The sequence below is a fragment of the Tachypleus tridentatus genome, chromosome 9 (genome assembly GCF_004210375.1).
Source record: "Tachypleus tridentatus isolate NWPU-2018 chromosome 9, ASM421037v1, whole genome shotgun sequence".
Classification (NCBI taxonomy): Eukaryota; Metazoa; Arthropoda; class Merostomata; order Xiphosura; family Limulidae; genus Tachypleus; species Tachypleus tridentatus.
In genome coordinates, this window is record NC_134833.1 from 131234618 (window position 1) to 131249447 (window position 14830).

At 29.7% G+C, this 14830-nt stretch overlaps 1 protein-coding gene across 1 annotated transcript in view; it reads left to right on the forward strand.

Annotated features, from left to right (window-relative positions):
* LOC143227488 (uncharacterized) overlaps nucleotides 1–14830 on the forward strand; it is a 457070-nt gene that overhangs the window by 263228 nt on the left and 179012 nt on the right. Inside the window, 13 exon segments of the mRNA XM_076458930.1 lie at nucleotides 696–877; nucleotides 1941–2168; nucleotides 2771–3024; nucleotides 3727–4082; nucleotides 4702–4872; nucleotides 5340–5465; nucleotides 5850–5919; nucleotides 7089–7318; nucleotides 9598–9741; nucleotides 11730–11990; nucleotides 12370–12513; nucleotides 13246–13518; nucleotides 13846–13989. Coding sequence (XP_076315045.1) covers nucleotides 696–877; nucleotides 1941–2168; nucleotides 2771–3024; nucleotides 3727–4082; nucleotides 4702–4872; nucleotides 5340–5465; nucleotides 5850–5919; nucleotides 7089–7318; nucleotides 9598–9741; nucleotides 11730–11990; nucleotides 12370–12513; nucleotides 13246–13518; nucleotides 13846–13989 — 2583 coding nt within the window.

Here is a 14830-nt window from a genome sequence, read left to right on the forward strand (position 1 = left end):
TATGCAATGATATGTAATGAACTTATTTTGCAACATTAGCCTTATTATGAGTCTTCAAAGATATTGTGTTATGAAGATTATTTCGATTGCTCTTTGTAATTGTCTGTAAAAGTTTAGCTGTTATACATCTATAGTGTATGGTGGAATGTTTTACACAATAATAATACTAGTTTGTTGGAAAAATATTATCAAAATGCTAAATAGAAAAATTTGACTGTATTATTAAAGAATTAAGAATTATAATTGAACTGAGTTTCTCAGTATATTATTGGTTAAGTATTATATCTGGTTTAATGAATATATTGGCTTTGTTAACTTTTAAGATATTCAGTTTTTATGATATCAAATCAATAACAGAACTTTAGATCAGTTACTTCTGTGTCAACAAATTGTGTAACAGAATGAGATTGGATGTGATTGGGATTATAGTTATTATGAGATTGGTTACCTGTTTCAGTTTGTCAAATGTTGTTCTTAATGGAGAAATTCTCTTAAACTGTGAAGGTTACAACAATTCCATTTTTATCTTCAATTAATCCCCATGTTATTATAACTAAAATTCTGTGAAACCTTAAAATAATTTAGTGGACAATTTTTTTTTTGAGAATGTGTAAAGAAAGGTTGATGCTGCAGGGTATTCTTGCACAGTGAAAGCTAAAATAAACTAAAAAGTAATTTTATTTTTATCTTTATAGGTCAGGTGTACAGGCAAACACAAGAAATGTTTAAGACACATCAATTCACACAACAAACAACTTTTCAGCGTGCTTACCAAACATTTGGTCAAGAAAGGGTTCAACAACCTTCTGATCAACAAGTAATTCAGCCAGAGCAAGAAGTAGAACCAGGCAGTCCATTTTATTATGGTGTCCCTGAGGTTAGTAACTAGTGTGCTTTACTTGAAATACTGTATTGTACTGGTTTTGTGACTCATTAGCTTCTTCTTTAATTGTTCCTTTTTATTTTTATTTTTTGTTAGACAATATTTTACTAATTTTTTTAAAATGATTATGTAAAGCTATCAAATACTTTCTTTCCTTACAATCTTCCTAGGTTAAACCAAACTTATAAATTTGTATCCATCATTCCTCAGCTCCACTCCCTAAACACTGGGTTTTCAATACTTGTAGGGGACTCGGAACATATAGCTCTTTGTGTAGCTTTGCACTTAACAAAAACAAATGAATTATAGTTTCTCAAAACCAGTATAATAATTTACTTTTAAAAATAATGGTAATGTTGTAGATAGTGTCTTTCAGATTTGTTTTCTTGGGGATACTTACATGACCAAGTGTATAAAATGAAGTCACTCAATACAACAACAGCTTATCATGATGAAAGGTTTGCTGTGTTAATAATTTAATGTTTTTTCCTCGAGGGTTTGCTGTGGCCTACATTATATTTTACTGAATCTTTGATTAATTATGTGATACCTGTAGGTTCCAAAGGGTTTTCACGTTTGAGAGCTTACCATTTACTTAATATTATGGTGGTTTACAAATTCATGTTACAAAAGATTATACTTTTTAATTTGACTTCTAGAGCAGAATTTTATGAAAATTATCATGAAATGAGCAAAAACTCAATTAATACTGTCAATATATTGTTTTTAAATAATGCCACAAGAAGGAAGATTACTGGGTTATTCCTTGTTATAGTAATATAAAGTAGATAACAATAGTGTAAAATTTTTATGAAGTGATTATAAAGATTATTTTGAAGTATTCTTATGTGCACTGTTATTTTGTGTGTAGAGCTTGTCTTAGCTACATTTGGTGTGTTTGCTTATAAAGTTTATATTTCTTTTTTAATTATAATTTAAATATAAATAAATTTTGATACATTTCCATTTATACAATTTAAGACCTGTATTTAATTGATATTAATTATGAGGTATTTGCATGAAACTGTTTTCATTATTGCTGTTCTTGGTAATCCAGGGCTTTAGAGTGGACACATTTGAATACCGTCTTCTACGAGAAATTGAATTTCGAGAATCTTCCATAAAGCGTCAACAGGGTGAGCTGGAACCTCCACCATCAGTAGTTTCAGATAAATCCAGACCACCTTCTGCACCTGAAATATTTCAGCATCCTCGCAATAGTAAATTGCTAGAGGGAGCTGATGCCACATTCCAAGCAAAGATCTCAGGCAACCCCAGACCCACTGTATGTATCAATTTTTATCCTTACAGTCAAAACAAACATTAAGTTATATGAACTTAGGGAATATAATATAAATTCCTTTTTCATGAATTATGAGAAATATCAAAGGCTTTTGAAGTTTCATTTGAAAATATTAATATTAGGAATATAAATATAATTTTAAGTTAGGAAAATGTGTGAAACTAGAAGTGCTTTTTAGCCAGTGCAGAAATCTCAGTTATAGCTTAAATATTATTCTGTAATAATTTAGATTTTGACTCTTAATTTAAGGTGACTGATTTTTTTATGTATTTTAATGTTTTCAGTATTGTTCAATTGATGTGGTACTCTGTTAAGGTTCACTGATTTAGCACATGCTTATTGCTTTCTGAAGAAACTGTATAATTTAATCACTCTATACATGTGACATTTTGCACTGAACCTATTTTTGGATAATAGAAAACTGAGGATTTTTTCTCTTTATTTCATTTCCATATTAATTTTTAAATGCATGAAAAACGTGTGAAAATATTGTAATTGTACAATAAAAATAAAGTAATTTAAGTTAATTTAAAACAAAGAAAGATAATTGAATTTGTGAACTTATTTTGTTTTATTTTGTATAGATCACTTGGTTCAAGAATGGTCAGAAGATTGTTCAGTCCCAGAGATATACCATTCATATACAGGATAATACAGTCACTTTGCATATTCATATGGTTCTCCCAGAAGATGCTGGATATTACACATTGTTGGCAGAAAACCCCTCAGGTCGAGTGGCATGCTCATGCCACCTAGTCATTGAAGCCATGGGAACTGTCAGTGAAACCAGATATACCAGCAGCCAGCGGCTGGAAAGTTTTGATGGACAGCAGAAAGGGTAATATATTTTTTATCTTAAAAGTATAAGTTATTCATAATTTTACTTAAAAATAATTCTATAAATGAAATTTTTGAACTAACTCAAAACAATGTTTCTCTGTTATATGCTGATTTATCAGTAAAGTTAGTAAATAATGTTTGTCAGTTTGCTGACTTCTTCCAAAAGACATGTAAAATGTTGGTAGTTTTTCCATATGATAGGTAAGCATAACATTTTGAATTTATGAGTAATGTGTTTGTCTGTTTTTAAATTTTTATTATCAATAAATTACAGTTCTTGGAGGAAAAAATATTGTAAAGTTACTTTTAATTGGTTCATGCATATTTTTACTGGAATAATTAAATATTAATTTTTTCCCTGTAACTTTGAGGTTATAGAGAATGTATCTGTGACATCTAATCAGAGCAAACTACCTACATTGATCACAAATAAAAATTAACTTGTTAAATATTGTAAATAATTAATGTGATATACTGGTTTAACTAAGAGTATGCAATATCATAAAACAAAAACTTGTAATGGTTAATATGCATTGTTCATGAATTTGATTCTCTTGGTACTATTGATATTTTTGGCCAAAATCCAGTTTTTCTCATCATAATCTTGCATGCAATTTTATTTTGTGCAAACACAATTCTGATATATTGTAAAAATATTTAGACACTGTTTTTCTAACATTTTATCATCACATGATTACAGAGAACCAAGACCAATGAGACCTATTCGTACAAGCATGGTAGAAAATGATGTTGAAATAACTGCTCCCAGAACACTTAAACCTAATTTTATCAAAATTCCAACACAAAAAGAAGTAACAGAAGGTAAAATGGTCAGGTTTGATTGCCGAGTCTCAGGCCGACCTTTTCCTGAAGTGTTATGGTTTCACAATGGGAAACAAATTATGGATGATGCCACACACAAGCTTCTGGTCAATGAGGGTGGCATGCATGCCTTGATGATCACTGTAACTAATAGAAATGACTCTGGAACATATACTTGCATTGCAAGAAATAAAAGTGGAGAATCTCGCTTTGAAGTGAACTTGACTGTGATAGGTAAGCAAATATTTGTATATTTGATGAAGTATTAGTTTTTAGTATGAATTCAATAGTTCTGTATATCATACTGTTCTTCTGTAATGCAGCATATAACTTTATTGCTGATTTATGTGTTGGTTAGAATTCATTGAATGTGTGAAACAGAGTTGATGTTTGTTTTATATTTTTATGACAGTATCTGACAGGTACTGGTCAAATTTATCTTGAGACAGAAGACAGGTGTTATCCAGTTTTACCAAATGTAATTTGAGAGTTTTAGCATGAGTGGAAATTTACATGTATTAAAAATTTACTGAAATTTGGTAATTAAATTTTTCAAAATTGTTAATGATTATATCATGGTACATTTATACTAAAATGGTGTGGTTCACTACTCAGGTGATTAAATATAAAGATTTTTATTCTTGTGTCTTACATATGGCCAGAAGTTTTTGTTTGAATGGTTTAAATTTATAATGATAAAATCTGCTATATTTATTGGTATCTTCAGGTTCTAATAGCCACTGTAATAATAACTAAAGATCAAATTATACTGTTAACATTTATTTGGTTATTGCCATTTTCATAAACATTTTCTTGATTAACTATGAAACACAACACTTTGGTTTCCTTATAGAAAAAGAACAAGTTGTTCCTCCGAAATTTGTTGAAAGATTTCAGTCTACACATGTTAAAGAAGGGGAACCTGTGACTTTGCACTGTCGTGCTGTTGGGATTCCAGTACCTCGCATCACATGGCAGAAAGATGGTGTTCAAATCTATTCTAATCCACCAGAAATGGTCATTGGTAAGTATCGAAATATTTCTTTTTAAAACCTTATTTTTCATTGTTATTAAATTGTAATCAAAATTAAAAAAAAAAAGATATATCTGTGTGTAATATGTGTGTATGTGTGTAATACATATATGTATTATAATCAAGTTTGGTAAGTACAGCTGTGTAGTCTTTAATCATGTCTAGCAGTGTGTTCTCTAATATTCTAAATCACAAAATTACATTAGCCAAGTTGTTTAAAGGTTATGAACAAAATTTTAATTTAAAATGCTCAACTAGTAGATGGATTAATGAAATGATATTGGTAATAATACTTAGTATTGGTGATACTGAATATGTAGTGGTTTGGACATTGTAATAGTATTTCACTTCAATGAAGATATGGTTAGATGTAATTATTTCCATAATGAAGTCACTTGTAACTTTTTATAAACTAAGGCTACTAATTTATACACACATCTTAACTTTTTGTTGAACAGAAACCCAAGAAGGAAGCTCCAGCTTATACTTTAGTAATGTCACAGTCAATGAATCAGCATGGTATCAGTGTACAGCACAGAATCAAGCTGGAAGTACTGCTACTCGTGCACGCCTCTATGTTTCTAGTGAGTACTAGATTAGATTGAGTGTAATTTAAATCCTTCCGTAAACTTGGTTTACCCAACCGAAATAATCAATTCTAAAAGTTTGTAGGTGAATATCTTTTCGGTATTTATTGTAATAGGATATTGCTTTAGTGTATTTTTAGCTCTTACTGTTCGTCTATTATCTATCTAATCTATATATATATGTAGCTGTCTGTTAGATTGGGAAAATAAATTAGATGAGAGAAAGTGAGAATTAAACCTAATTACATTATAATTAAAGCATGTATCATTTTTCCAGGAGACTGAAGTAATACATGTTTGGATACACGTTCATACTTGTTAGTTTGTGTAATAGCTTTTTAACAGAATTTTGTTGAAAATTAATTTTTTTGTTTTAATTAGGTGAGCCTCAAATAACTGGCGAACCTTGGAAGTTAAGTTTACCTAGACCAACAAAAGTTATACGACCAGAGTAAGTTATTCTGTTATTGGATATCTTTGTGTGTTGAATGACTCTCAATTTCAAATAATTTTTGACTCACTTTAAATCGTAGTATTTACATAACAGAAAAGGTTCTCTTGAATATTTTTTTGAATCACTGAAATTACATGAGTGAAATATAATAAGATTGGTTGTAATTTTTAATTATTAAATTGTGAGTTACATTAAAGTAATAGGTAACACACAATATTAAAATAGGCACACAATTGAAAACATTTCAATTAAAATCAAACTGTAACTACTAAAAAGTTAACTCTGTTAACATCAACAATTGCAACATCAACTTCAGAAGTGAGTTGCAGGACATACATGTGTCTTATTTGTAGTTTGTTTTTTTGTAAAAGGTCATTTGACCAAATTGCAGGTTTACATTTCTCACGTGAATTTTTCAGAGAAGGTCATTCCACATTTTTGCATAAATATTCACTGGGCATTTATCTCTACTTTGTAATGAAAAAAATGTTTGACATTAAGCTTGGAAATACAAAAACTATTTCTTTGCATTGTATTTTGTTTATGAAAAGTATGAAAATCTATGTATACCAATTGATATGTATTCATTATTTCTTTTTGACTCAGAAGGTTTTGCTCAATGAAATGGTACAAAAAAAAGAGTATCTCAATTTTTACTGGTTTATTTTTGAAATTATGTATGCTGTGAAATGTATGTATACCAATATATTAGTGTGGATGTGGCCGTGAACCTCTTTGATTACCATACATTTTTTAATGAAGTGATTATGGATTATTTTACCCAAAATATGTTTCTAAACTGATAAAGATTTTTTTATGGTATCTACATACTTAGGCCCCACATGACCAGGTGATTAAGGCATTCAACTCATAATCTGAAGGTTGTGGGCTCAAATCCTCATCACATCAAACATGCTTGCTCTTTCAGCCATGGGGACATTATAATGTGATGGTCAATCCTGCTATTCATTGGTAAAAGAGTAGCCCAAGAGTTGGCAATGGGTAGTGATAACTAGCTGCCTTCCCTCTAGTCTTACACTGCTAAGTTAGGAATGGCTAGTGCAGATAGTCCTAGAGTAGCTTTGTGCAAAATTCAAAACAGACCAATAAACAATATACTTACTTTCTGAAGCTTATTCCAGTGATCAATCTTGATTCTGTTGTAGGGGTTCCCCACCTCGTGAGACCATTTGGTTACGTCATGTTGAACGTTCCCATCCTCATGTTTCTCATGAAGAAGAATCTAGACCACCTCAGAAACCAGCATTTACCACTCATCTCAGAGATTTGCATCTGCAAGAAGGAGATCGAGCTAGTTTTGATGCTCGTCTCATTCCTATTGGTGATCCTTCTATGGAGATTGAGTGGTTTGTGAATGGACAATTTTTGGAAGCCAGTAAGTTTTAAAAAACATTAGTAAGGACATAATTCCTCTACCTGTCATAAACATGATTTTAGAGGATAACATAAATTAATATGAAGTTAACGTAAGTTAAATATAACATTTTATGCATTACGAAGATAAATAGTTATATTAAATGCTTCTTTTTACCATTAAAAAGATGTGTAGTTACATTTTTATTAATTAAAAACTTCTTTTTGGCTCTCACAAATATAACTAGTTACTTTTAGAGTAAATGGGCAAATTGGAGCTAACTATAATGATTGTATAATGTAAGAGCTTTTTAAATACTACATTCTCCCATATTTGATGCTTAATAATACCACTAGAAAGTCATCTGAAAAGGATGCATGCAAAAACTAGAAGAATATCCTAAGATATTTCTCATAAATTCCTTATATGTACTAATTTTCTTAACCTTGTGCTCATCCCTTTAAATGCCCATTGGCTATTAAAAGGTTATAAGTTCCTTTTAACCCAAATTCCACTTTTTCTTTTTCTGTTACGAAAGTAAACATTTACTTTTAAGTTAAAATTAAGTAAGCCTTGTGATAAGTACCAGAAAAAACACACGAAAAAACAGTTTGTTAAATTCCAACTACAACCTTTCTATCTCATCTACCCTAAAACCTTTTTGTTCGTGTTATCACCAGTGCTTAAAGAGATTGAAACAAGGTTCATAAATATATATTCCATTTGAGGCATAATTGGAAATGTGTTGAAGCTTCTTGTGGTCTGTTGGGATCACAGACCATTACACGTGTGTTGGAGAGTGGGTTTAATTACTCTCATCAGAAAATGCTGGATTCAAATAATTTGAGTATTAGAAATTCATAGCAATTTCATCCAAACAGTTATAATTCAAATACCATTAATTGTTTTAGTAGAGCTATGTACTAGAAACAAATACTGTAAAAGGTAACAAGTCACTGCTTCACTTTGTAATAGTTCATCAAAATTCTGAACTTTTGTTCATATCTCTATTCTTTGTTGATAATACTAACTCTTATTTAATTCACATGAAATTACACTAAATTATGGAAATCATTGAAACGGTTTGGAACTGTGATTATATAAAAAATAGCATTAACTCTTCAACATTGTATGAGTAGTTTTATTATTATTGTTCATCTAAAGTATTCCCTAGTGTTTGACTTTAAACAAATTTATTTCCCTTTTACGACAATAATATACTAAAAACTTTCTAAAGTTCTTTGTAAATGTAATTCACATATATATATATATATATATATATATATTATTTAAAGTAATGCTAGAAGTTCTGAAAACAAAAATTTGTAAATTATAGTAATATATTGTGTTACCGAATATGCTGATTCATTAAATCATTAAAAAGTTTTTTTAGGCAGGATAAATCCAAATGATATAATTATTTTTGGGCAATATTTTCGAATTATTTTAATATTAATCATTATAATTAAATTTTATTTTGTTTAAATATCTATAATCACAATTCAGTTTGATAAAAAATTAAACAATGAGAAATATTTTGGTTCAGGTTTTTTATTTTGAATTGTACAAGGAAGGAAAGCAAAATAATATGATTATTTCATAAAAGTGAGTGAAAAGGATGCCAAAATATTTTAGTTTTCTTGAATGCTTTATTGTGTCTTTTATACTCAAAACAAATATTAGAACAAATGCATACTCATAAATAAATTCATGTAATATATATTTAAATTTAGAATGAAGCATTAGCACTTGATTGAAAACTCACTTTCAAACAAATTTATATCTGTAATGCTTGTATATATATGTTGGGAAAGCTAGTATGGCTTTGGCTTGTTTTTCAAGACTTGTAAAAATGAACATATTAGTAAAAGGCTTAAATTTACTGTAAATTATTTTGCTTTGTTTCTTGATTGTGGTGAAATTTTGGTTTTTATACTGAGATCTGGCATAAATACAGTAAAATATCATTCTATTCAAAAAATAAGACATGTGTTGTCCTTTAGAACTCAAAGCTATCCAGTATCTATGTAACCTAAAATATCAACGAAAAAAAGTAAAAGATATATTGGTGGACTTCCCGAGTTAAATGTGAAAATATATTATTATGTTATCTCTTTTAATGCCTTCCATATTGAAAAACTAGAAACTTAAATTTGTATGGAATTGTGAGATGGAGGAATTACAATAGCTTCATAGTTAATGTTTTCAGATTTCAGAATTGATTAATTTTTAATATTAACATCATTATACATAAAATCAAAATAAAGTCAATAATAAATTGTTTAATCTCAAACTCTCAGGTTCCAGAGTGATGACCATTGAGAGGTTTGGCTATGTGGCACTGACATTACTACATGTTAATGTTGAAGATGCAGGTGTTTATCAGTGCCGAGCAAGCAATGAAGCAGGAGAAGCTATTACTACAGCAACTCTTCATGTGAGCCGTAAGTATTGTCTCTGTTTTTTTCCTCTTCACTTGCTTTTTTAAGTAGCTTATATATGTATAAAGAAAACACTCGAGTATTTAACAAGTACATACAAAGTGCATCACAAATAATACTTTGTAATAATCACTATTACTTCACCAGAAAATGCAAATATTGACTTGGAACTATTATATTTTATTAAACAATGTTTTTCTACTATATTTTTTGTAAATTATTTATCATATCATGACATGTCATGATTATCATATCCATCATCATTCACCTAAATAAACAAGAGGGGCATATATATATGTAAAAACGGCTCGTTTCACATGACGATGACTGAAGAAGGTCGAAACGTTGTATAAGTAAAATATTTTCTCAACCCAAATGGGCCGTTTTTACATATATATTTCTCTACAAGTGGGTTTTCTCGACATCACTGAAGAAGGGCATATGTTAGTGGACTCTGTTTGTGGACCTTCATGTCATACCTATAACATCATTGACTCACACTAGCTTTTGTTATGCCTATGGCTATGACTTTAAATGCTATACATTTCTCTATATTTTCAAATTTTAAATCTATTTTTAATTTTAAACTTAAAAAAATATTAATTTTATTTACAAAGCAAAAAGCATATGGATAAAAGCTCAGAATTATAGTGATATGTTCTGCTTATATTACTAAATTAAGATATAATGTGTGTGTTTTTTATACACTTTACTAATATCTTTTATTTTCTACATTTTTCATGAAAACTTTGTGCTATCAAGCAGACATGTAATTTCATTCATATTTATACTATTTCAGTTAGAAATAATACAAACCTAAAAAATATGTGAGAATCATCCAAAATTAGTGGTGTGTGCATTACGAAATAACAGTGGTTAACATAATTTATTGTCAATATGATGGAGTAGAAAGGTATTTAACTCAAATTGAAACATTGATTTGGATTATTAGAACCTGCCTGAGTATTTTATAGCTGTTAGAAGCAGACATATCTGTTCTATGCTTTTGAGAATTTAGATAATTATATGTATTGTATTGATTGGCTATTATGCAATTTTTGTAAACACATTCATTCATCAGTTATCATGAGTTAGGTTTTTTTTTAATCGTGTGATAGTAATATGTTGCATGTTGTTCCATGTTTCATTATGCTTCTGTACAGGAAAAATCAGTAGTATCTGCTTATGTTTTGGTTGTTGCAAAACTCAGGTTCTAAAACTGGCTTATAAAGTTAATTATGAAAGAAATATTCTTATTAGAAATAGAATAAGAAAATATTTAATGATTGTTTTGCAGGTCATAAGAAATGTAAGCCATTTATAGTTGCTTTAAGGAAAAGGAGTGAAACGTTTTCATAACGTCATTCAAACTGACTAAATGCTAGGGAATAAATATTTTTTTAAGTTGAGTATTTCACTTTCATAATTGCATCAGGGGCAAAACTATAGAAATGAAACACTTGGACATGAACAACATTTGGTTATTTTTAATAAAGATATAACAGTATACATTATATTATACCAATGTCATTCCAAAATCCATTCACCCTAATAAACTAAAATAAGCTTCATATATTATTTGTTCATGAGAATCAGATTTAAGTTTATTTTAAATATCAGTAAAGTTCTTGTTTAATCCATATTTATAGTCAAATGTAGTGAGTACCATACATTTCAACAAAAGGAAATGTATGAGACATGGCATTGTTTAGTGAGGTATATTGTATATTGCTCTGCCGTATTATTATCCAGAAAATTATTTTAAAAACAAATGGTTAACTTTTTATCATTTCCATGAAAGAGAAAGAAATACAATATGTCATTAACATTTGCTTTTTCTGCAAGGCAATATAATGTGAATGTTTGAAATTTAAGTGACCTATATTAATATCTGAGCATTTTGAGCTCATGTTACTTACTTTAATGCATTATAGAGTAAATATATAATTACATTCACATACACTCACCTATATATAAATTTTTCTTCACAGCTCGTGCAATGATCGAAAGTAAGGTCCAACACCCAGAAAGCTGGGAAGCCATCCAGCAGTTAGAAGACTGGGAACGTTATAAGCGTTATGAATCAGTTGAGGAATCTTTATGTGCAAATAAGCCAGTTTTCATCAAACCGTTGAATAATTTAGAAAACCTACAGGAGGGAGGCTTTGCACACTTTGAAGCTCAAATAACACCTGTGAATGATCCCACCATGAGTGTTGAGTGGTATTTCAATGGACAACCACTGACAGCTGGTAAATTGAAATCTTCACTAAGATTCGTATTTGTATAAATTGCTTCGAGTATTTATTTTGTTTGCATTTAGAGACAGTTCAATAATTTTTATTCTTTAATGTAAAAGATGAAGTGTATTTTTTTCTTATTTTTACTAATTTGGTGCATTTGTTGGATTTCAAACTTGAGAAACTGTACAAATGAGTTATGATGGTAGTAGCATCTTTTATTTATATTTCTTGTATACAAAGTACGAAGTTTCTTTATCAAAGATATAATTGGTAGTTATAAATAAAGAAATCTAATTTTGTAAGAGGAGAGTAGTAGCATAATCAGCTAGAACTTTCATAACCCCATTTTTCTAGTAACATACATAAATCTGTTTTCCTATCATTATAGGAACTCGTGTAAGCACAACTTTTAGCTTTGGGTATGTAGCTTTAAACATCAAGTACCTTCGAGCTGAGGACTCAGGGATTTATATGTGTAAAGCAATCAACCAGAAAGGAGAAGCCTTATCAACAGCCACATTGAAAGTGACTAGTGAGTATATTGTTTTTGTTTTAATCTAGTTTCATTGGAATTAGTAAAGTAGGAAAAATAATTCTTTGATAGGTTGTTTAGGCAGAGTGTTCATGATGAAACTTCGTAGAATGGACGGCAACTTCTGTTGTGGAGACACAAGTGTAGAGGATGACATTTCAAAAGTCTTCCGTCTTTTGTCTTGAAGATGAAAAGCGGAAGACTTTTGAAACGTCGTCTTCTACACTTGTGTCTCCACAACAGAAGTTGCCGTCCACATATGAAGTTTCAGAAGAAATGATGATTTTTTTTATAAACTGATTTTCACTGACATATATTTAAGTTAGCTTAGTAAATAATTTAGTAATTAATAGGAATTTATATTTTTATAAGCTGAGAAAAACGCCTATTTATGTCTAACACTGACGTCTTTTTGTCCATTTATTTGCAGTAAAACTTTCATCTTTCACTTAGAAATGAAGTTGTTGAGAACTCTTACAGTTTTGCTAAAATCATAAATAGAACTCTTAAGTTGGTAATTTGATAAATAAAATAAACCCTAAAAATTACTGTAATGATAATGTTTGTTTTAACTTGTGTTTGGATATTCCAGTATCTGTATAATTCAGTAGAAGCTGTGTTCATGTATATTTTCGTTTTTATTTGCAATTCATACAAAATTCTGTATTTTTTTTAATGGTTGAAATGAATGAAATTATTAGATACGAAGATAATTTGTCTTTTCCTTTTCAGCTATGGGACAAGTCGTTGGTGATCTTGGCTTCCCAGAGCAGCAGAGATATCAAGAGAAGATTCAAGAGTTAGAGTCCTGGCAACAGCAACAACGCCAGCAAATAGTGGTAGAGGAAGCTGTACCGCAGACAGCACCTGTATTCCGTTCTCCTCTAAGAGACATAATAGATATTCAAGAAGGTAAAATTGCTCGATTTGAAGCACGTGTTGAACCAACTGGAGACTCTAACATGCGAGTTGAATGGCTGAAAGATGGGAAGCCCCTAGAAGCTAGTAAGTATTTTTTATCCTCTTGTAAATGTTGCAAGAAAAAAAGTGGTGTAAAAATGACTGTTCTATCTTTGGAAAATCTTTGCATATTCTCAGTTACAGTTTTAACACAATCTATTTGTTAGATTATTTTTTTGTGTTGAATTAAATTAAAAGCTAATATAAGAATCCAAATGTAGCATTCAGCATTAAATTGTTATTCTTAAAATATTAATATCTTAATTGGTTTGTGTATGCTATGCTTGTATATATTTTTCCATTTGAAAATAATCATTTTTAAAAAGAAAATTATAGTTTGTAATGAGAAATTTTTTGAATGATATTTAACAGGTTCCAGAACAACAATGTTCTTTAATTTTGGCTATGTTTCTCTGACTATTCGTGGAGTTGATACTCGAGATGCAGGCTCATATACGTGCATGGCAATCAATAATATTGGAACAGCAAAATCATCAGCAACATTAACTTGTAAAAGTAAGTTTATCATATGATCTATTACTGTGATATTAAAAAGTAAAAGATTTCCTTAGTTATGCATATTAATATAAAACCTCACTGACATTGGCTCAAATTAAATATTTTAATATTCTATTAATAAATATTCTAAAACTTCAAACCAATACCAGATTTAAAACACATTCAGAGGTTTAGTACATTATATTAAAATGATTGTGGAACCTCACCATGTCCATAAAATTTATGCCATTATGTCTGATGACTCTGCATCGTGCCAATAGTTCTGCATTGTAGTTCCATAGGTGAAGGTTCTATTGCATAGCAGGCATGTAAGAAGCACAGCATTACTTTCTTCTTGCTTTCAGTAGTTTATCTAGTGTACGAGAACAATGGTTTCTGAGTATTTGTTTCAACAGTCTTGTTGCTCAAACAGCTGAAGGCAATTTCACAAGTTTATCTTGGAATGGAATAGTATGAATTCCTATTTCATTCTCCAGATGCTTGAAGTATGTGACAGTTGAACAAATATATTGTGAAGCAACTGGTATATATATAACTTGTTTCACATTTTCAGGTGGAAATTCTTCTTGATTGTGTTGTGTTGTCTAAGGAACCAATGATTGTTTCCAATGACCTTTGCATACATGGATTTTAACATCACATGTTTTGTTTTGAATGTTTCTAATGCCCTAAGTTGATCTATAATTCTTTGTTTTCCAGTACTTTTAAGTAGAAGTAATATCCTTGTCTTTTTAATTCTAATCCTTTGATCTAAACATATCTTTATGATCTGGATTTAATTCAGTGCATATGAAATGCCAAAGATTATTAGTATTTAGTAGTCACACTACTTACAATA